At 47.8% G+C, this 24,283-nt stretch overlaps 1 protein-coding gene across 1 annotated transcript in view; it reads right to left on the bottom strand.

Annotated features, from left to right (window-relative positions):
• LMX1A (LIM homeobox transcription factor 1 alpha) overlaps positions 1–24,283 on the bottom strand; it is a 113,202-nt gene that overhangs the window by 3,241 nt on the left and 85,678 nt on the right. The window contains exons 5-7 of the mRNA XM_030302662.2: positions 5,901–6,073; positions 3,065–3,142; positions 1,420–1,489 (exon numbers count right to left, since the gene is read on the bottom strand). Coding sequence (XP_030158522.2) covers positions 1,420–1,489; positions 3,065–3,142; positions 5,901–6,073 — 321 coding nt within the window. The remainder of the gene's footprint in view (positions 1–1,419; positions 1,490–3,064; positions 3,143–5,900; positions 6,074–24,283) is intronic.

The raw sequence follows: 24,283 nt of genomic DNA, 5'->3' as shown, positions 1-24,283 counted from the left end.
GAGACAGAAAGGCTGGTCTGAGATCAAACAGCTTTGGGGGTGGAGCTGGGGCAGTATTCAGGTCTCCTGACCCACTCGCCCCTCCAACCTTCCCCAGTGCCCATGTCCTTGTTTTCCCTCCCTCTCTCTGAATATCTATCTTGCCGTGAAGACACTGTTTGGCCTAGAAGAGAAGAAGCCAAGAGAACTCTGTGCTACAAGAGCCCAAGTGTAGACTGAGCCTAGCCCAGGTATTAAGCACGAGGCAAGTCCACGCAAGGACAGGGGGCCCTGTCTGGGGGCCTGAGAACAATCTCACAGTCCACGGCCCATTGACTGCGGTCCATGGGCCAGCACGGTGGGAGTTTGTTAAAAATGCAGAATCTCAGCCCCTACCCAGACTTTAAGAATCAGAATCTGAATTGTATCAAATTTCGAGTGACTTCTGTGCACATTGGAGGCTGACAATTCCTGTTCTGGGCACAAACAGACCCCTCAGGGAATCCCACCGGGTGGCCGTTGGGGGCATACCCCTTTAAGAGTGACACAGGTCTAAGAGTAGTTTTTCTATTTTTTTTTTTAAATTCCCATGAGGGGTCACAGCCTCAGCCACAGCCTGGGTGGCTCAGTCGGTTAAGCGTCCGACTTCAGCTCAGGTCACGATCTCGCGGTCCGTGAGTTCGAGCCCCGCGTCGGGCTCTGGGCTGATGGCTTGGAACCTGGACCCTGTTTCAGATTCTGTGTCTCTCTCTCTCTGACCTTCCCCTGTTCATGCTCTCTCTCTGTCTCAAAAACAATAAACGTTAAAACAAAAATTTTTTTTAAAAACAACAGCAACAAACAAAGGGGCACACAGGCGGGGGGAGGCGGGGCAGCGTGGCCTAGACGAACTCAGAATCAGAGAAACATACTCCGGTCCCGACCCCCCCCCCCTGTTCCTCTAGGACCACGTTCAGCCCTGCAGCGCCCTTGTTTGCTCATCAGTGAGACGGGGAGAGAGTACTTCTCTGCCCCCCCGGGTGGAGGTGCTGTCAGAGTCAGGTCAGCACGAGAGCACTCTGTGATCTACACACGTGCCCGACGAGGCAGGGGGTTCCTGTTTTTACTATTTCATGTTATTCTGGGACGGGGTCAACCACACGGGTGTCCTCTGTCAGCTGATTTGCTAGGAAGGAGAAAGATCTGGGTGCGTCCTGGGCTCCGCGGGGAGTCCGGCCACAGTCCTGGGGGCTCTGCACACAGTCAGCATCACGGGCCTCAGCCCGGTGCCCTCAACCCTCTCCCAGATCCCCCGGGCTCGGTCCCCAGCGGACTAGCCACTCTCTTTGGTGTGGACAGGGCTTCGCAGAGCGCAGAAGTGGCATTCAAAGAGCCAGTCAGTGGGCAAGGCCTGGACCCTGGAAGGCCCGGCTAGGAACACCCCCCCGCCCCCCCACTTACCGGAACTCAGCCTCTGGGTGTTCTGCTGGTCCTGCTGTTGCTGCTGCTGTCGCCTGGCCAGCTTCTTCATCTGATGAGGAGAGGGGCGCAGGGTTAGAGTCAGGGGACGGGCAGCGGGCCAGCCTTGTGTGCAAAGCAGAGAGACCACGGGACGTCCCGCGCTCTGACTCAGGAAGGGAGCCGAGCTGGAGGAGCCCCAAGTTTGCCCGGGGCCGCTGTGGGCTCTGCACCTGCAGCCCTGGGAAGACAGCGGGCTGGGAAACTGGTCTTCCAGGCACAGGGACTTCCTCTGAGCTGATAAACCTTGCTGCTCATGCCGTGACAGTCTCACGTGTGGTGTAAGCGTGGGGATGCGGGACGCAGCCCGGCTTAGATGTGTGGCAAGCGGCTGCTGACTGACAGGGTGTGACCTGGGATGTGCCCCCAGGCGGTTCCCACCCACTCCCCCACCTGCTGGCCCCCGTGTCTGAGATGCCTCCCAGGAGATCCGTGCCTCCAGGTAAGGAGCTGGTCTCCCAAAGCACCCTGTTAATACTAAGACTTCCCAGAAGGAACATTTTAACCCAACGCTTCCCAAACTGTGTTCTGGGGGAAGTCAGGGCTCCATGAGACCCTAAGAAAAACAAGCAAACAAAAAGTTCTCTCCTGCAACATTTCTCAAGGCTTCAAACTCCTCTGCTTCACGAACACATTAGGCTATGGGGTCTCTTAATCCTATTGAAACGTGGAGTTTCCTTTCAGGATTGAATACACATCAAGTGCCCTATTCTAAAGAATTCAGTTAGGGCAGTGCTATCTTAACCAATCACAATCAGATAATGAGATATTAACGGATCACCTACTATGGATTAGGACCCCAGACATATGGGCCATGGGCCACATGCATTTTTAGGGGCAGAAAACCAATAAATGATCAAGGCAGGGCAGTACAGACCGTGGTAGGCTCCAGAGGACAATATGATGGTTGGGGTGTATTTAGGGGGCACTGGGAGAGGTAAGTAAAGGCATTCATCCTACTGTACCAGGGTATCACCTTAGACTTGTGTGCTATGTAGGTTTCTCTTCGCAATTTTAAAAGAACTTCGGTATCTGGGTTAAACAAAGGTGAATGAAAGAATCTGCTTTTGTATTCTGGCAGAATACGGCTAGCCAGATTCACAGTCATGGCCACCAGGAAAATCAAAACCACTTCACCAGAACAAACGCCCTCTCCTTCCCCTTCTGCAGGGCTGCTGTGGCTGACGTGACTGTGGTCAACAGAATTCATTCAAATTTTTAACTTTATTTTATTTTAGACAAAGCATGAGTGGGCAAGAAGGGCAGGGGGTAGGGGCAAAAGAGAGAGAGAGAGAGAGAAAGAGAGAATCTCAAGCAGGCTCCACACTCAGCACGGAGCCCGACGTGGGGCTCGATCCCACAACCTTGGGATCATGACCTGAGTCAAAATCCAAAGTCAGACGCTCCACCGACTGGGACACCCAGGGGACCCTCAACAGAATTTCTGAATCAGGAGACCTATGAGTTCTGTTTAGAAAATCCGTCCAACAAGCTCTGGTTGGAAAACCCATCTGCGAGTACGAAGTCCTATTGTATTATTTCAGGAAATGAGCCACACAGAGATAGACAGCGGTACGAAGCAGATTACCTTAGCTCTCTGGTTCTGGAACCACACCTGGACGACACGGACGCTCAGCCCTGTCTCTGCGGCCAGGGTCTCCCTCACCTTGAACATCAGAAATACAGAAACATTGGCATCTCAGAGGAGGGGCTGAACATTCCCTACACGGTGCATAGGGAGGCCGGCCGGCTGCATCCTAGATGGTTGCCGGCTAGGGTTTAAGGTCCAGCCTGATCCCAAATGCAAGACCATTGCTTCCCTTCAAGTGGAGAGAGGTCCTTCACCAGGCGAACAAAGAGAGGAATAAATAATTTAGATGTGCATTCCAAGAGGCGTTTCTCAGTTTCTCTTACTCTGGAAATCAGGCCTTCGGACGGTTCTGGAACATTAGCGAAGTTCCATGTGGACTAACCTACTTAAGAAGGATGGAGGGTGAGAATCACTTTATGTAACAAATGGCTCTCTCTTGTTCTCCTCCAACGGAATTCACCGACCTGAACGTCTGGTTTGGTCTCTCATAGCTCTAGGGGGGTTTGGGCGTTTCACGGCCATTCATACTCCCGTACCCTGAGTGAGTCAGGAGCCTTCTGGAATCTGGCAGAGCGAAGCAGTCGGCTCTGGCACAGCACATGCGCCATGGCCTCACAGAAACAGGACAGTCAGGGTCCCTCTAATGACGAGATGGGTTTAAAAGCCGCCCTCCGTGCAGGCACGTGGTGAGGTGCGGGCCAGGAGGGAAGAGGCCAAGAGCACAGCCTTCCCAAGAAGGGGTCCGAGAGGCGCTGCCCTGTGGCTTACGGTCTGGGGCGGAGATGGGACTGAAGGCACAGCCGTGAGCACAGCTCCCTGGGGGCCTGGGGAAGGACTCCCCCTTTCATCACACCACTTGGGCCGAGGCTTAGGAGAAGGGAGATGATGAGACCGGACCTTTAAAGCACATCCTTCTGCTCAGCCAACTAAGAGAGCAGTGGGCCCCAGACCCACCTCCACCTGCTGAAACCCCATCCGTGTTTCAGAGGCCCGGCTCAAAAAGCTACCTGCTCCACAAAGCCCTGCCTGATTCCCCCGACAGAAGAGACCTTTCCCTTCTCCGGGCTCCCACGGCTCCCGGCTGCCCCTCCGGTATGGTCCTCACCGCTTCCTCCCCGGTGTTAGTTATGTGCACATGCGTCTCCTCCCCGCCGGCGGCCTACAGCCTGCCCGGGGACAAGCACCGGGCACAGGGCCATACAGAGGCTGGGAGTCCAGTACATGGAGGATAAGTAATAAACGAGGGAGGTGATCATTTGTCCTCGGGCAAGCCTACTTTGGGGCTATTTCACTTCCTGCTGGCACCACCCCTGAAGCCCAAGGAGCCACAAGGACACCGAAGGAAAGAGGTCTGTAGGGACACTTGTCAGAGGTCACATGTTATGGCAGACGATATTATTGTTTCGCAAAGAGCCACCCTCCCTCCGCTGCTCCAATTGGTGGGCCTTCCCCACGCCTCACACGGAGTTAGCCACGTGACTTGCTCTGGCCCACGGGATGTGCGAGGAAGTGGCACGTGTGATCCAACGGGGCGGGCTTGCCTGGTGGGACGTGGCTCCCGCCATCCTCATGAGAACAGCCTGGTCCCTCAGCCTGGAGCCCCAGAGAGACAGGTGGAGAAGGCCTGACCCTGAGCCCAGCTGGGCCACGGCCAAGCCACCGTCCCGGGGCAGGAAAGCCAGGTCCGCTGGAGCCACTGAGACTTTGTTTGTTATTACAGCAAAAGCCGACTAAGAGGGACGCAGGAGAAACAGTGCTAAATTTTCGAAAAACGTATTTCCTCCACGAATTTCGGCAAAACAGTTTTCCTATTTGTACTGCGTAAGTAACGTAACTGAGCATACAGCAGGCAGTCATTAAATGGCGGGTGCTTAATAAATGGGTGTGGCTCTTTGTGGGAGAGACGGCTTATTGTCTCCAATATCCAATCCCCCCTCCCTCCTATTAGCAGGTGGATCCCAAGCTGCGGCAGGGCACGTGGTCACCCAGATAGACTCATCTCCCAGCCCCACTTGCAGGAGGCGCGGTCACGGGATTCAATTTTGGCCGCCACGGATGAGAGAAAGTGATACAGAGAATCTCGGGGCACGCCCTCAGTAGGCAAATGCTTGCCCTCCACACCCTCCTTCTCCACCATGGTGGCTGGAAACGATGGTGACAGCTAATGCGGCCCCTTGGAACCAATGATGGATAATACAGCTCCCTGCCAGTCTCAGATTGCTCACCTCTGGACTGTGACCGAAGATGGAAGTGAACTCCCACCTCCTTAGACCACAGATGTTCATGGCAGCCCCATCTGTAACGGCCCCAAACTGGAAACAACTCAAACATCCATCAACAGATGACCGGATAAACCAACTGTGGTCCGTCTAGCCATACCATTCAGCAGCGAAAATGAACGAACTGAGACGTGGATGAACCCCCAAACCACCACTCCAAGTGGAACATACTAGACCAAAAATAGGTAAATAAATACATTCCACAAACCACTGTGTTTTTACTGCCTTTGTTATAGCCTCTGGGTCTATACCCCTAACTGGTACCTGTTCCTATTCTTCCTGTTGCTCTCCGTGTATTGAGCAAGCAGCCAAGCGAAATGGGTAAACGTGCACACGAGTACAGGGAGATTCCATCATGGCCCTGGCCACAGCATCAGGGATCTAGAATCTCCAGGAGGGCCGCAGGCTATCTGCACAGGCTCGATCTGAACCGCCTCCCCCACCGCCCTGACCCCCAAGTGCACCCATCAACACTCCAGAGGAGTGAAGGGTACACACAGACCAGGGGGGCCCGGCCCCCTTTCCTCCCTTCTTCCCGCCCCCCACCCCCGTACCTTCCTGCACGGCTTGGAGGAAACTTCAAATGAGGCTTTGAATGCTCTCCTCTGTTGGGTGGTCAAGATGGTTCTAGGACGTTTGGGGCGCTTATGGTCCTTGCCGTCTTCAGCAGCTCCTTTCCCTGCGCCATGGACTGACTTGCAGAGACTTTCTTCATCATCACTTTTGCCTAAAAGCAGCAGAGAACAATGTGTTAAGTTCTTCGAGGCCGCTTCCTGGAGCTGTATGTTATTCTATAACAAGGCGCTTGGGTCCACGTTCCCAGGATGGCTTTATATGTGAGTGCAATAACCTGCATGGGGTTGACTCGAAAGGAAGGGGCTAAGGAAAATACTTCCAAAATCCAAAGACAGAAACCACCAAGTCCATCATTTCAGCTCAGAACTTTCTCCCGGAATGGCTGGCCTAGCTCCACACTTCCTAACTGTGCGACTTTGGGCAAGTTACTTAACACTCTCTGACTCAGTTTCCTTATCTACAAAATTGGGGTTGAAGAGAACCTACTGCATCGGGGTTGGAAGGTCTAAATGGGGTCACCCACAAAACACGCAAAATGCTACTTGGGGGCACCTGGCTGGCTCACTCAGTAGAGCCTGTGACTCTTAATCTCAGGGTTGTGAGTTTGAGCCCCATGTTGGGCATGGAGGCTACTTTAAAAAAAAAAAAATACTGCTTGGCATATAATAAATGTCCAATCGCACTGGTTATTATTTCTTAGATGTCTTTTTTTTTTTTTTAAGTCCAGACCTGGAGAAATTTTGGATAACTTCCTGGACACTGTGTCTGAAATTCGAGCCACTGTCAGGAGACAGAAAATACTACTGTTCCAAAGGCCATAAAAGGACCAGCGTTCGATTACCTGCGGAATGCACACAACACGGGTAGTTAGAACTGCTCCGGTATAGAATAAGTAACTACCAAAGGAACTGTTTATATTTATGTGGCTTCCTTGATGAGCAGTGACCAATACAAAGAGAACTTCGGAAGCAAGTAAAGCCTTCAGCGCGTGTCACGTTCTCTCCCAGGCTACCTCCTGCAGCCCACAGACCTCACACTCCAGAGAAGATGCTTCAGGGTCCGGGAAGTCCCCGTGTGAAGGAGGCGTCTTCCTTCTTTCAGCATTAAAAGCCACTGGCAGCTATGTGCTCACGTCACGCAAACAAGAACCTCGTTTCTCTCCGGGTCCTCACACCGCTCAGCTGTCTCCTTTCCTCCAGCGGACAGCCTTGTCCCAAGGGCTCCGGTCTCCTGACGCTGCTCCCCTTCGGGACCACCCACCCCCCGCCCCGCCCCGTGTGGGAGCTGCACATGCTTGTTCATCCCACCGTCCTCCGTAAAGGATACTCATCTGCACGTGCCATCCCGGTTTCGACTTTTGTGGAATGTTCCAGGACAACGGCCTTTTCCGTCTACGAACATTTAAGCGTACACTTGGAACATGAAGGAGCATTAAGCTTTGAGCACCTTGAGGGCATGGCCCTTTCAATGTCATTGCACGGGTCTGATGTAGGCACACCTGGGGCTCCATCCAGCTCGGCCCCCCGGTGTAAGCACACGGCGCTATGGGAGTGCCATCACGCGCTGTGCCTCGGTTTCCCCACCTGCACCCCTGCAGCGATAGCACCCAGCCGTGGGCGACTCAGGGGCAGTGCTGCTGTGGCCAAAGCAACTAACACGGTCCTGGTGCATAGGAAGCTCGACATTGAGTGGAAGGAACGCCCTTTCCTTTCTGCCTCACTCCCCTGGAGAGTACAGGGGAAAGGCCCAGAAAGACTGAAGAAGAAGAAGAAACCGCATGACAAGGAGTGGCTACTCTGCATCTTCCCCTCGGAGGTGGCTCTTCCCAGGGCAAATCCAGTCGGCGCACCTCAGCCATCCCTCCATAGCAAGGGGTTTGAGGATCTTTCGAGAAGGAGATTTTCAGAACGGCAAGGAAAAACCAAGCGCAGAGGAACTAAAAGCCACAGGCAAATAAAAAGACCCCACAAGAAGAGAGACCATAGGAAAAAAAGAGGCCGCCGACTCCCCACCTTCACCCTGGATGGACCCAACATCCACTGCTCGGAGACCCCGCAGAGGCCAGTTCCTTCCACGAGGCCAATAATTCTGTCTGCTGGTGGATTCCTCAGGGTCAAGAGGGTGCTCCTCTGGTAACAGGGAGGACTTCAGTGAGTTTTCTTTGCAAATGGGCCGACACCCCCATCCCCACCCCCAGGAGGGACTAAAAGGGGTTAAGTCTGGAACAAACGACTGGCAGATCCAGAGTGCGATTGTACAATTCACTACATAGTACACCGGAAACTCCTAGAACACTGTACGTTAACTATACTGGAATCAAAAATAAAAGCTTAATTTTTTAAAAAAAGGGAGTTGGAAAATATAAACCATTTTATCCCAGATTAAAAAAAACATCAGATCCAATTTTATAATTTAGAAACCTCCTATCTTATGCCAGTTTTGTCCATAAAGCGGTATTTGCAAACGTCTTCTGGAGCCAGGCTGATTCTCCTGAAGCCATTCCTCACGCAGCCTGACGCAAATGTTTGTTGATAACTGGGAAAACATAACTACTGAACGTGTAAAGTCTAAAGTCATGCTAGATTCCTTGATGATGGCTCATCTCCGCGGCCATCATTTGGGAAAGCAATGCGGTATAGATAACACATGGGCTCGAGAGTCCCAAAACTCAGGCTTAAACTTGGGTTCTACCAGTTAGGATGTGTGATTTGGCCCAAACTTTTCAAGGCTCCATTTTCTCATCAGGGGAAGTGACAGCGTCCCTGGAGTTCCATGAGATGATACGTGTGTAAAAGGTTTAGCGCAGTGTAGAAGGGAACAGTTGCTTGGTAAATCATCATCACCATCATCATGACCACTACTCCAACATAAGAGGAGTATTCTTGATCGAGACACATGTTTTCTGTTAATAATAGCTGCCTGTTTTCGGGAGTCTGAGTTAAGGGTTTACGAAGCCAGCGTTCACTTCTCTCTTGGCAGACGTGACCCCAGCCAACGCTGCGAGTCGGGTTTTGCAGAATGTGAGTGTGTCCTTGCGAGAAGGAAGGTGAAGGGAGGGAGAGGGGTTGGGCTGGCTCCAGAAGGAAGAGGTTAAGCGCTGAGGTTTGTTCGGAGCCCCAGAGGCAGGGTGGCGGAGGCACCCCCCCCCCCGCCCCGCCCCGTGTCGCTGAATCTGTATGTCTGCTTGTCTGGGATACGGGCACCTTCCCCAGGAGCGCTATTCTATCCTGAACAACGGGGAGGGGGGAACAGAACTACCTCCCAGGATAACCCCGGCTGCCCACTTCTGGAGGATGTGGAGAGCACCGATGCTCTCATTCATCCTCCCCACATCCCTATAAGAGGAGAGACGAAAACATCTGTTTTCAGAAGAGGAAGGAGAGGGGGGCCAGGGGTGAGAGAGGAAGGGCAAGAGGGGGAGGACAGAAAGGAGATTAAGATTTGTCTCCGGGGTTTCTATTGCTTTTGTGGGTACACTTTCTCCCTATTTTATTCCTCCTTTCTGCTACTAATTTCTCTCTCTCTCTCTGTTCCCTCAGGTCCCACATTTTGCCTTCCAAGAGGCCTTCATGCTCTAGGCCAGGGGCCTACAAACTTTTTTTTTTTTTTTTTTTTTTTGGTAAAAGACCAGAGAGTAAGTATTTTACTCTTCGAAAGCCTTAAAGTCTGTACTGCAATGACTCAACCTTGCCATGGTGGCGCAAAAACCACACTACAACAGGTGCAGCTGTGTTCCAATAAAACAGTATTCCAAAAAACAGGCACCAGGCCAGATTAGGCCTGCATGCCACAGTTTGCTGGCCCCTCGTCCAGACCTCTCTGGACCTCCTCCTATTTTCCATCAAAACTGACATATCCTACGTCCCAGTCTTTCGGGTTGTGACTCTGGGGACAGGAAGCACCCAGGTGACACGGAGGAGTCCATGATTAGCAGAGCTTGACGTGTTTGTTCTCTCCCACCGTCAAAAACGTAGATGCACTGAACACAAAATGCCTCCAACCAAACAGTCACCGCTGTGGAATTTCAGGTGTCCTGGCAGATCCGAGCGAGGGAGATTATGAAGACCGAGCACGGAGAGGCCTTTTGGCACCTCTCAAAGTGCCGACAGGTGCCACGACCCAGCTGCCAAGGGGAACTCAGGCCATCGCTAACCACCTCCCCGCTTTTATCTGCTGTGTTGTAAATATTGCGGGCATAACGGTGCCCTCTAACTGTCTTGGGGAATTTCCAGGCTGTTCCTGGGATGTTCACGGAGGCTCCCTGCCTCCTCCTGCAGCAAAGCCAGGCCTGTCTGACTCTGACCCCAACTTCTCCATAAAAATACACAATGCCTGGGGCACCTGGGTGGCTCAGTCGGTTAAGCGTCCGACTTCGGCTCAGGTCATGATCTCATGGTCTGTGAGTTGGAGCCCTGCGTTGGGCTCTGGGCTGACAACTCAGAGCCTGGAGCCTGCTTCGGATTCTGTGTCTCCCTCTCTCTCTGCCCCTCCCCCGCTCACGCTCTGTCTCTATCAAAAATAAAATGTAAAAAAAAAATTTTTTTAAAAACACACAACGCCTGAAATACACCCTTAATCGATTTGTCCGAGAGAAAGAAAAAGTTCTAAGAGAGCTAGGAAATTCCTCCCGGGACCCGCAGGAGCACTGGGGAGTAGAAGACGGAGAGGAACCTTCAAACAGCAGAGCCGTGGGAGGAGAGGCAGGAGGGCCCCTCTCTGTTGCCAGAGGCTCCCACACCCAGATGCAGGCCAGAGCCATCCCTCATAATTTAAGCTGACACCCCTCAGTGGAGATGAAAGGAACACTACTCGCTGTCTCCGACAACAAATGTCAGCATCCCTGGAGGCCATTTAGACACAAACACAGCATAAATCTGACTCCTAGTGGGGAAGGCCAGAGATTAAGTCTCCTCGCACAGCCTAACAGAGTGAAATGAATTTGCTTGGCATAAAGTTTGAACATGTTTCTCAGGGTCTTTCTTTCCCTTTTCTCATAAAAAAAAAAAAAAAAATCTGGAATGGTTCAGGGCTGTTGCTTCCCCCTTGCCTGGCCCTCCCACTCGTTTATGACATAAGGAATCACAGATGAAAAGCACCAGCCATGGTTTATGGCCCCGAGACGGGCTGCCCTACCTGTGGGGCCTCGGAGATTCATTTCAGGTTGTTGGAAAAATCCCAACGGCCCATAAACAGGGAAAGAGATATCTGAGCTTGGCCCCGGGAGGTGAGGGTGAGGGAGGGGGGCAGAGACCCTCATGGTAGGGAAGGGAGAGGCAGGAACGGGCCTCAGATGCCTCCCCAGCGATGAGCCTCATAAATGTCCTTCAAGCTGGGGGAGGAGAGGAAGGGTCTGGGACTCGCTGGGGGGGGCGGGGGAGGGGGAGGGAAGGAAGGAAGGGCGGAATTTATGAAGACAGGGTGTATGAAGACAGGAAGCTATCTCGGTCACTGCCCTGCGCTACAGGATTGGAATTGCATTCTCCCCGAACACGGCAACAGTTAACTCCAGATGCCGCAGCATCTAAAATCCAACAGGCAAGAAGGAAAGTCCTCTAGAAAAGTAAAGTCCCTCCAGCTACTGTTTGAAACCGCCTTACACGTGGCTCTTCGAGGAGGTCTCGACTCAGACCCAACTCAGGTTCCTATGAAAGATCTGACTCGGAACTGGTTCATTTCGTCAGGCACTGTACGGGGACCATTCTGGGACACGCAGATGATGAAGATTCAGCCTCTGTCTCCCACGGACATTGAAAGGTCAGGTGTATCAGGTGAATATACAAAATATAGTGAAACGTAACTGTGGCCATGAACTAGGACAGCGGGATGCTAGCCTTCATTTCGCTCCTCAGCTGTATCCCCTTGGATGAAATTCCCTACATCTCTAAGACCGAATTTCTTCATCCACAAGATAACATAAGAATCCTTTCCTCTTACCTAATACTCGGCATGCAGTCATTTTACAATTGCATTGGTTCGTTGTCCCTATCACAACACTATGAGGCAGGAAATGTATGTGTGTGTGTGTGTGTGTGTGTGTGTGTATACATACATATAAATATATGTACATATATATACATACATATATATGTAAGTATATATATATATTATAGATGAGTAAACTGAGGCCCCAGGCAGAGCGTAGCGTTGCCCGAGGGCACACAGTGGGGATACTCTGTCTGGTGCCCCCATGCCCCCCTCCCTGCCTAAGCTGCCTCATGGGATTGTGACAAAGATCCAAGGGTGCCTGATATTTGCAAAATATCAGGTACTGCCCAACCGCAGCCAGCGCCCCTGTTATTAAAGAGCGAGGAAAGAAAGGCTCACGGGCAAGGCTTTCTCTGGGGTGGGTCATCCACCTGGAGCTCCTGCTGGAAAGCCATTCTCTTCAGTCCAAGAGGGACGGAGCCTCCCCTCCCTCCCCACACGTGCCCCACCACTGCGATCCCCACAAAGATCTCCAGTCTTAAGGCGCTAAGCCCTTCCAGAGCAGAGCACACAGAAGCCAAGTCCCTCCCGAGTCAGGCCGGAGGTAACGTGTCCCAGAAAGGCACCTTTGTTCAGTGATGCCCACCATGGGTGGGGGCTTCTGTGCCAGGCAGAGGGAGGGGCCAGCCAGGACCCCGGATGGAGGGACATCTCCACTCCTGGGAATTACCGTAGATTTGCATCAGTTTGGGGTCTTTTTACATCTGAATAGGCTTTATGCTAATACCTACCCTGCCTCTTCTCTCTCTCTCTCTCTCTCTCTCTCTCTCTCTCACACACACACACACACACACACACACACACACACACACACTGCATCCTTTCCTCTGAGTTCCTCCATTGCTTTCCCCGTTTTAATAAAAGCACATTTACATGCCATCCAAACTGTTAAGCACTGGTGCAAACGTTCTCACTGCCTCTATGCATAGATTTGTCGTATATGGAGAGACGAATAACCAGTATATCAGAAGACTCCTCGATACCGACATCACTAAACAAAAGCCATAACTTGTGTAGTTTTGATGTGGCTAGTACCAGAGAGGGGGACTGGAAGCTTCTAACAAGTCAAATCAGGTATTGGGGGCCCAGCGCTCAGCCTCAATAAAAGCTCATTAATCCAGCTGCCCAGTGATTCACTAGGCGAGGGATGTGATACGCATAACACTGTCCTAGGTTAATATCAATAAGGTTGGAGTGCATTTGCTCTGGTTTAGGAACAGGCTTAGGTGGATCGAATACTATATCTCTTTGAAGTAGTCCAATTTTGCTGCATTAATTATCTTCAGGAGGATAAAGTTATCTGAGAAAATGAAATTGTTTAAGTCAGGGTCGCGAGATAAAGGGTTCTCTCTCCAAATTAAAAAGAGAACCAGACAACCATCCTCGAGGTGACTGGGGAGTTGAGTGAGTTGGATGACACTGTAAATGGCCTCATTGTGGCAGGGAATCCTCTCTGGACAAGTTCATTGTGGACTTCATCATACACAGAAGTTGCCTGGATGACCACAGCTGATCGGACTGCCTGTGTGCCCTTGACAGAGACATCCCGGTGGTGATTAGGCCCTCTGCTGGTTTGAAGAGGCAGGCTGAGGCCAGTACCCACCCAGGTCTGTGCCTTCAGACTCCAGTCCATTCCACAGACCAATGAGAGACTCGAAAGAGCAAAGTGAGGTCAGACACACAGTACGTACTGACCTCCACCACTCACTGGCTACGTGATCTAAGGTAAAGGACCTAACCCCCCTGAGCCCTACCTTCCTAAGTTGTAAAATCAGGGGAAGAAAGACCTGCCACGCCTCCCTAACAGGGTTGTAAGAACTCAAAAGCAGAAGTAGGTAAAAGCCCTTAAAAAAATTGTAAAATACTATAAAAATGCAAGATATTTTCAATATTTTCATTTTTACTATGTCTCTTGACTGCTTATGAACCTACTGCATATCCCCACTGTGAAACCCACACTCCCCATATGGAATGTCCCATCATTCCACAACTACATCTGGGTGTGTGCCTACCACACCCGGGCTTTTTTCCAAACAGGGGGTGAGGAGGAGTGGACAACAGCAATAAAGTCTCTGCCTTCCTACCTCTATTGGGAGAAGACAATGAATAAAGAAAGAAAACCATAATTCAGCCACGACCATGTTAAATATGCCAGGAATAAAACAAAATAGAGCAACAGGCTAGAGAATGACTGGGGAGGGGAGGGAATACTTCTTTTAGTGCCAGAATTCTGTACCGAAAGACCCGAATCTCCTGAGGACACCCTCACCTGTCTTCCATGACAGTTCTTTCCTTTTCCAAAAACCCTGAGCCCATGTTTGTCTGCCTCAAATGTTTTAGAGACCCAAGAATATCCAAATTATATATTGCTTTACATTCTCTAACCACTGGAGCTGAAAAGAATACTATAAACTCTTAAGTGTGGATTTTTTGAAACAAGTGCTGCCCTGGACAAGTAGGAGAATCCTGTCAGAAAATACTTCTGAAAGTAGTATAGCAAAGGGGTGGAAAGCATGGCTTTACCCTCGAATATTTTACTCCATCATTTTATCATTTAGCTGGTGCCCTTGACCAAGATGCCGGCATTAAGTTTTGGTCTTCCCATCTATAAAATAGGGTTAAACGCACCTGCCCAAGAGGCTAGTAATAATAAATTAGACCACTGATGTATAGTATTTATGTACTAAGCTTATGGTAAGAACTTAATGCTCGCTAAATAAATATTATCATTGGAATTTTGTATATCTTCCATAGAGCCAGAATAAGCTTCTAGAAAACAGACACATTGAAATAATCTTCCGATCCTCTGTGACAGGCTGAGCACTCAGGAGATTAACAATTAGTTGTTAAATAGCTCACGTCTGATTAATACAGAACGGACAGAACGAAGCCAAAAGTCACAGTCGCGATGCATGGCACACCTCACGGTCCTGTCTTCCCATTTTTCACAAATCCATTCACCAATGCCAACCAACTTCCTGTGGCTAGAGAAATTACTGGAGAATTATTAGTTACCTCCATACTTGAGGGCTCAGCAGGGATGAAAAGTTCGCCCCTTAAACTACGATCTGAATTTCTCTTTCACACTGATATTGACCCCACAGATGGCCCTCTGTTCCATCAGTACCCACCCAGTATGTTTTCATGAGAAGAGAACAGGCCATAAAAAAAGAGAAACCCAAAATTATGATAATTAGGGATAAAGGCCGGAAGAAGGGAAACCAAAGAAAAGAAAATGGAAATGTGGACAGAGAGGGGCCAACATTGCAGAGCGGGGACCACAGTATGATTTGTCCTCCAGCCAGTCATCCGGTGACTGGAACATATGGTCCCCAAGGACAGCTGTGGGGAGAAGCGGGCACTCGGCCAGGAGGCCCTCAGCCCTCTTGGGTGGGGCTGCCCTTCCTAAGTGAGAGATCTTCAACAGACATGGCCACGGTTCTTCGAGGGTGAAAACGTAAGATTGGGTGAGGAAACCATATTTTTTGCAGAAAGAACTTTCCCTAAATTAACTATAAATACTACAACTGTGTGCAGTGAACTCCACTATAGCCATTTAGAGAGGATTTATGGTTATCGCCCTTAAGTGAAACTGGGTGTCCGGAGTTGATCTTGATGTTGAGGAAATCGCTGCTAATAGCACCATCATAAACACTTCGCGTAATGAGCTAGCTTTGACTTTCTTAACATTTTTTAACCTTTGTTTACTTTAGAGAGAGAGAGACATAGAGCATGAGTGGGGGAGGGGCAGAGGGAGAGGGAGACCCAGAATCCGAAGCAGGCTCCAGGCTCCGAGCTGTCCGCACAGAGCCCGACGCGGGGCTCGAACTCAGGAACTGCGAGATCATGACCCGAGCCGAAGTCGGACGCTCAACCAACTGAGTTACCCACGTGCCCGGCTGGGTTTGAGTTTCTAAGGGTAAAAAGTCTTCTGGATACTGTCATTACTGGTAAATTATAAAGTTTATTGTTGAAATAAGGTAAGAGGAAGAATACCGGTGCTCTGAACATAAGACCACCATAATTAAGCTGCTTAAGCACAGATTGATGGGCCTTTCTCTCTGGGACGAGGGGCCTTCTCCCCAGTAGGTCTGGGAGGGGTCTGAGACTTTGCAATTCTAATGATCTCCCAGGTGATGCTGATGTTACTGGTCCAGAAACCACACTTTGAGAATTACTGACCTAGAACATTCCTCCCTCTCTTTCCCTACCCCTACCCCTGCATGTATAATACACAGGGAGGACCAGCGCTCATAGTACATTTCTTCCCAGTTTTTATCAGGAAAAAATTGACATCCATTGTTGTATAACTTTAAGGCGTACACACGATGATTTAATTTATGCATATTGTGAAATTATTACCTCGATAGGTTCTTCTAACATCTACCTTCTCTATAGACGCAACAAAAGGAAAGGAAAATACTTTCTCCTTGTGATGAGAACTCTTAGGACTTACTCTCTTAACAACTTCCCATGTACCACACAGCAGTGTTAGCTGTTGTCATCATGCGGTTCATTCCAGAAGTTTGTACCATTTGATCACCTTCCTTTCAAGTCTACTGACCCCCCAACTCTCCCCTCTGGTATCCACCAGTCTGACCTTCTTTTCTATAACCTTGTGTTTTTGTTTTGTTTTTATTTTTTTTTTTAGATCCACCTATGAGATCATACAGTATTTGTCTTTGTCTGACCCATTTCACTTTGCATAATGCCTTCAGGGTCGAAAACCATGTTGTCACAAATGATAGGACTGCCTGGTTTCTAAGGGCTGAATCATATTCTATTGTGTATATATACCTCAACCTCTTTGTCCATTCACCCATCAATGGACACTTAGGTTTCCACGTCTTGGCTACTACAAATAATGCTGCTGTGAACACAGAAGTCCAGAGAGCTTTCAAGATCCTGATTTCAATTCTTTTGGATAAACACCCAGAGGCAGAATAACTGGATCATAGGATAGTTCTGTATTTAATTTTTTGAGGAACCTCCAGTCTGCTTTCCATCGCGTCCGCACCAATTTACATTCCCGCCGACAGTGCACGAGGAGTCCCTTTTCTCCACATCCTCACCAGCATTTGCTATCTTTTGCCCTTTTGATCATGGCCATTGTTACAGAGGTGAGGTGACATCTCACTGTAATTCTGATTTGCATTTCCCCAGTGCTTGGCGATGTTGAGCAACATTTCACGTGCCTGCTGGTCTTTCACAGATCTTCCTTGGAGAAATGTCTATTCAGATCATTTGCCCATTTTTAAATCGGGTTATTTGGGGATTTTTGCTATTGAGTTGTAAGAATTCTTTATATATTTTGAATATTAACTCCTTATCAGAGATATGGTTTGCAAATACCTCCTCCCATTCCGTAGCTTGCCTTTTCATTTTGTTGATGGTCCCTTTTGGGGGGTGCAGCAGCTTTTTAGTTTGAAGTAGTTCCCTTGTCTATTTTTTATTTTATCGCTTGTGCTTTGGTGTTCTATCCGAAAAATCATTACCAAGACCCATGTCAAAAAGATTTGCTCCCGTTTTCTTCTAGGAGTTTCATGGCTTCAGGTCATGCATTTAAGTCCTCCAATCTATTTTGACTTAATTTTTGTGAGTGGAGTAAAATGAGTCCAGTTTGATTCTTACAAATGTGAATATCTAATTATCCCAGCACCACTTACTGAAGAGACTTATCTTTTCTCCATTCAGTATTCTTGACTTCCTTGTCAAATATTAGTTGACTGGATATGTTTGGGTTTATTTCTGGGTTCTTGATTCTGTTCCATTGGTCTATTTGCCTCAAGCATGATAAACAATCCCAAGCAAAAGCCTGCTTGGGATTCTCTCTCTGCCCCTCCCCTGCTTGCTCTTTTGCTCTCTCTCTCTCTCTTTCAAAATAAATAAGTAAACTTAAAAAAAAAAAGGTTTTCTAGATATAAAATCATGTCTTCTGCATATGGAGACAATTTTATGTCTTCCTTTTCAACTGATACATTTTATTTCGTTTTCTTGCCTGACTGCTCTAGCTAGGACTTCCAGTACTATGTTGAATAGGAATGGTGAGAGTGGGAATCCCTATCTTGTTCCCAATCATAGAGGAAAACTCTCAACTTTTCACCACTGAGTATTATGGTAGCTATGGATTTGTCATATATGGCCTTTACTGTGTTGAGATATGTTTTTATGCCTGATTTGTTAAGAGTTTTTATCATGAATGGATGCTGAATTTTGTTGACTGCTTTTTAAGCATCTACTGAGATGATCCTATCATTTTTTTCATTATATTAATATGGTGTATCACACTGATTGATTTGCATTTGTGTAACGATCCTTGCATCTCAGGGATAAATCCCATGTAATTATGGTGAATGATCCTTCTAATGTGCTAGTGAATTTGGTTTGCTAGTATTTTACTGAGAATTTCTGCATCTATCTTCATCAGGAACATTGACCTGTGGTCTTTACGTAGTATCCTTTTCTTGGTTTTTTTGGTATGAGGATAATGCTGGCCTTGTAAAATGAGTCTGGGCATGTTTCCTTCTTGTCAATCTTTTGGAAGAGTGAGAAGGACTGATGTCAATTCCTAAAATGTTTGGCAAAATTCACCAGGGAAGCCATTTGGTCCTGAGGGGTTTTTTTGGTTTGTTTTTTTTGGAAGATTTTTGTTACTGATTCAATCTCCTCACTAGTCATCGGTCTAGTCAGATCTATTTCTTCCTGATTCAATCTTGGTAAGTTATATGTTTCTAAGAATTTTTCCTTTTCTTCTTGATTGTCCAGTTTGCTGGCATAGAGTTTTTCACAGTAGTCTCATCATCCTTTGAATTTCTGTACTATTGCTTGTAATGCCTCCATTTTCATTTATAATTTTGTTCATTTGGATTTTTTCTCTTTTTTCCCTGATTAGTTTAGTTAAGGGGTTGTCAATTTTGTTTGTCTTTTCAAAGAATCAACTGTTAGCGTGGTTTATCTTTTCTGGTTTTTTATTTTTCATTCTCTATTAATTCTGCTTTAAGCTTTATTATTTCCTTTTTCTGCAAGCATTGGGCTCGGTCTGTTGTTTTTCTATTTCCTTGAGGCATAGAGTTAGACTGTTTATTTGGGATCTTTCTTATGTAATAGAGGGGTTTGTTGCTATGAACTTCCCTCTTGGAGTTGCTTTTGTTGCACCCCATAAGTTATGAGGTGTTTTTTCCATTTTCCTTTTTCTCAAAAAAAAATATTTCCCCATTAATTTTTTCTTTGACTCATTGGATCTGGATGTCCATTTCTCAGGTCTGGAAAAATCCAGCCATTATTGCTTTAAGCATACTTCCTGTCCCTTTCTTTTTCTCTTCTCCTTCTGGAATTCCCATAATGAAAACATTGTTCCTTTTCATTGTGTTCTATAATTCCCACAGGGTTTCTTCACTTTTTTTCATTTTTTTCTTTTTGCTCCTCTGACTGGGTAATTTCTTTTTTTTTTTAATGTTTATTTATTTTTGAGAAAGAGAGACAGAGCATGAGCACGGGAGGGGAAGAGAGAGAGGGAGACACAGAATATGAAGCAGGCTCCAGGCTCTGAGCTGTCAGCACAGAACCTGATGCAGGGCTTGAACTCATAAACCTCAAGATCATGACCTGAGCCGAAGTCGGATGCTTAACTGACTGAGCCACCCAGGCGCCCCTGACTAGGTAAATTCTAATGTCCTATCCTCCAGATCACTAATTCTTTCTTCTGCATGGTTGAGTCTACTTTTGAAACTTTCTACTGAATTCTTCAGTTCAGCTATTGTATTTTTCAACTCTAGAAGTATTATTTGGGTTTTTTGATGGTTGCTATTTCCTTGTCAAACTTCTGGTTCTGTTCATGCATTGTTTTCCTAATTTTGTCACATTGTCTCTGTTTTCCTTTTTTTTTTTTTTTAAGTTTAATTATTTTGAGAGAGAGAATCCCAAGCAGGCTCTGTGCTATCAGCATGGATCCCAACACAGGGCTTGATCCCACAAATGAACCATGAGATCATGACCTGACCTGAAATCAAGAGTCAGATGCCCAACTGACTGAGCCACCCAGGGGCCCCTAGTTGTCTGTGTTTTCTTGTAGTTTGCCAAACTTCCTTAAGAGGTTTATTTTGAATTCTTAAGTCTGACAGTTTGTAGATCTCTGTTTCCTGAGGGTGTTTGCAGCTTTATAATTTTCATTTGGTGGTGTCATATTTACTTGTGTGTGTGTGATCGTTGATTCCTTACATCAATACCTTGTGCATTTGAGAAATGAGGCTCCTCTTCAAGCCTTTACAAGTTTGCTCTGGCAGAGACAGTTTTTCACCAGTTAGCTCAGTTTCAGTTTCTGTGTGTATCTAATGGTAATGTCTTTGGACAATTGGAACCCGCTACTATGGTCTATTCTGGGGTGAGGCAATTGTTTGAACTCCAAAAATGGGGGCATGGGGTGCCACCAGCTGAGAATAGTCGACTGGGACTGCTCATTTGTTTCCCTGCCCACATGAGACTGTAGGCTGGACTTTGCAGTTTCCTGAATTTTCTGGTCAGGCTTATTAGAGTGCTGGGACTGGGGACTATATTCAGCAATAAGTAGGATGATTAATTGGTTTCCCTGCCCTTGTAGGGCAGTGTAAACCTCATTGTTTGCAGGGTCAAATCAATCCTGAGTGTGCACTGAGTTACCTGGACAGGCGAGGCCACTGGTTTTGCTGTGAAGATGGGGAAAGCCGCAGGCTATGCTGTTCAAACGCCCCTATGCGGTGCTGTTGGATGATCTGTGCAGGTTCCTGTGTTCTCTGGTTGGGTCCCCTGACATGGCCAAACGTGCTGAAGGCTGTACTGAGCAATGAGTGGGATTGTGAATTATATTCCCTGCCTTGGCACAGCAAGAAAAGCAGCTCTAAAACCAGGAAAGCTCTTTGATTGTTGTCCTAACTCAAGCCGGCCCACACCCCAAGTTCCCTAGCTGAAGAGGGCCACGAGCTTTGCCCTGCAAACGATTTGCTCTGTCTGCCCTTCTCCTGGCTTGAATGTCACTGGGCTGAACAGTTTCCAAGAGTTGTCTCCAAGTCTTCTGGTCACATGGGGCCAGAAGATATTCTCCACAATGCATGGAACTATGTCTCAACATCCTTGCATGGGTGGGAAGGGGAAGGACCACTCCACAGTACTCTCAGTTTCCCAAACATGCTCTCTGGGAGGAGTCAGGAGATACCCTCAGCCTTGGCCATGAATTAATCCCTCTGCCTGTGCATAGCCTCCATTCCCAGCACTGACTTTTGCTCCGGACGTGAGCAGCTCCACCTGCCCACCTCCTGTCTTGAGCACCACTACGCTTCATAGCTTCCAGGAGTAGTCACCTGCCCTTCTGGTCAGATGGGGCTGTGATTCAGCACCTTGCCTGAGTGTGGGCAAACTAGGCTCTAGGGAAAACAAACTATTCATTTGAGGATCCCAATCAGGAGGACCTACATCCCACCAAGTTCTCTGGTCAGACTGTGCTCCCAACTTGGTTCTGCAGATGAACAAAACTGATGCCTGGGATTACTACCTGGGCACAGTAGGTATGAACTGTGAGTTATGAACTCCAGAGTAGGAGGCTGGTTGTCCCATCCTGGGTTCTCTTTTCCCACTTGAGGACCCAGTGGCTCAGGGTAGAACTCTCTTCGTGGTGCTGTGCTGTTCAGGGACAGAAGCAATGTGGTCAACATTTAGCCCCTGCTCTTACCCTTCTAATGCAGTCTCGGAAGTGTGCGTGGGAGGGGGGGGGATGGTTTCAGCCTCACTCTGTGTTCTAGAATTTTCCCAGTGGTGTGTTGTCCTTGAATAGATGTTAGTTGTTCTGGTGAGAGGAAGCGAAGTCAGGAACGACCTGTGTTGCCATCTTGGGTTGTCACCCTCTCCATAATGCATTCTTACTTTCAGTCAACAGAGGTCTTCATACCTTTTCAACTAATCTACATCTTCAGAGTGATTCCTTCCAGTTTTGATAATTAGGGGAGAGTAAAGTTATATTTAAAAAATAATGGTGTGACTGGATGAAAAGTATACAGTGACCTAAGACTGGCACGAACAGGACAGCCATTGGCATTCATCATCTTCAAGTACCCTACCAAGCACGAGGGCCAGTTCTCTGTCCTCTCTGTCAAGTGTAATGGCTACTAAACACCCAAGCCATGGATACGTAGGCTGGTAAGAGAATGGTGGGCCTCTGAAAGGACTCTGCAGCATGAGTCACCTTTCTTTTACCCTCACATCAGGTTGCTCTCTACTCCTCCGTTCGTTATCACCCCTTGGGATTGAGGCAAAGTGCTGAGCAGTGCTTCTGCCTGCGAAACCCAAATGACTTAAACTAACGTCTCTCACAAAACACAAATGTTAGCAAGTGGGCCCATTTCGCGTATTGTCTTAGACCGAGTCCTAAATGAGCCCTCCCTTGCAGTAGCTGTTTCCTCTTCACTGACACCAGTGAGAACCAGAGCAAGAGGCTCTCAAGAAGCTTGACAATGGGAAATACCTTACCATTATAGGTACGGCTGAGCTTTGGGGACACAGAGGTGGCTAATGTGCTATCTCAGTGGCTGCAGCTTAACCTCGCTATCAGGTTCTAGGTTAATATAGCTTCTCTTTATATCACGTGGGTTACTCTACATGATGGATGTGCACCTGAGAAGTTGTGCCTGGGTCCAATTTCTGTAAAGCTGAATTTTATTCTCCCAATGAAGGCGCTTTTAGACTGATAGGTGCTTTGCCTTCAAGGATAAATACTTATTCTTCAATATACAGAGGAGTCCTAATACTTCCATCATTTATGTGTTTACAGGCACTCACAAGGAAGTCAGAAGAAAGGAAAAAAACCAAAGTATTTCCTCAACCCCCGTCTACTTGGGTCGTGCCTCCAGCAGCTGTTATACCTCCTCCATGGCTCCAAGTCACACGTGAAAATCCCACCGCGGTGGCAGATGTCCACAGAAGCTTTATCACCTGTCACTCTGCAGCTTTCCTCTGCTGCAAAGTTGTAGACTGTTTCACCATCCTGATCTGCTCGCATCTCAACGATCCCATCACTGTGTGACGAACGCTCTGTATTAAACCCCATTTTAAATACTGACAGTTGTTTCTACTCTCCTCATCGGCCCGTCTAACACAGTTCTCCAGACTGACAAGGGATGTTACAGGTCTGGCAACTGTGCCTTCATTTGCCAGGTGAGCATCTCCAGACACCCCATTTCACTAGCCATACTGAAACCAAAGTTAGCTCAAATCACCTTCTCACTTCCTTTGTTATTTTTCTTTGACTAATTTTGAAGGCTTATGCCACAATAGCAGTTAGGTAATGAGACATGACAATTATCACTCCAGGATTTAGACTTTGGGCACCAGATTTGCTGGAAATCGGTACTAACGGTCTATGAACAGTCAGCACCATGGCCAGATCCTAAAGGCCACAGACAAAACTGGAGGCCAGCAAAGCCTTTACCGGAAATTTATTCCAGGGATGGGACACAGAAATTGGACAGCTCGTCAGTTTTGCTTAGAGCACCTCTCTTCAATTTGTCTCCAATATCTGTACTGCTTTGTCATACGCAGACCAAACAACTAAGAAGACAGGTGTTGCCACACGCGGCAAACCTCTGGGAATTGTTAAAATTGAAATGATCTTTACAACCTGTCCTGGCAATCAGTTACCATAATCCATCAAATATAAGATGCTTTTAATTATAGAACATGTCATTTTATGGGCCACCAAGAAAAAAAAAAAAGGTGACAAATTAAACTTTGATACAGCGCTTTCTCATCACATCTCAACTTTGTGAGTCACACCCCAATTTTGCATATGTTAAGACACAACTAATAAAAATGGCTTCAAACATGAAATGTGGCATTTGCTCTGTTTTAGGCTCCTAAGCCTTCTTGAACCGGATAAACCGTTTAAGGGTCTGGTCATTCGAGAAAACCCCAAGGCTCAGGACCTTGGGGAGGGCCATCCACCAATGAAAGTTACAGACAGCTCCCTAGCCATTTCCATTATTAGTCCCAAATACGTCTTTGGTATTTGGGTGAGCTCTCTCTGAAGTGGGCGCAAGAGAGCCTAACACTAAATGCGCCTTCCCCAGTAACTATAACGTGGTCTTGGACGAGGCACTTTACTTCAATTCCCTCAACTATGGAGTAAGGGAGTTGTGATAAATGACGCCTTAGATTCCTTTCAATTTGGTCTTCTGAATGAACGGGGAAAATACTAACAAATATGCTGTCTGGTTATGATCACTCAATTAACCAGTGGTTCTCAATAAGAAATCTTTTGTCCCCAGGGTCATCTGCGAATGTATTAAGGCTCTTTGGTTGGAAATGACCGATGACCTTCCTGACATTTAGCAGAAAGAGGCCACAGATGCAAAAT

This window comes from Lynx canadensis, chromosome F1 (genome assembly GCF_007474595.2).
Source record: "Lynx canadensis isolate LIC74 chromosome F1, mLynCan4.pri.v2, whole genome shotgun sequence".
Lineage (NCBI taxonomy): Eukaryota > Metazoa > Chordata > Mammalia > Carnivora > Felidae > Lynx > Lynx canadensis.
This window is presented reverse-complemented; position numbering and strand designations above follow the sequence as displayed.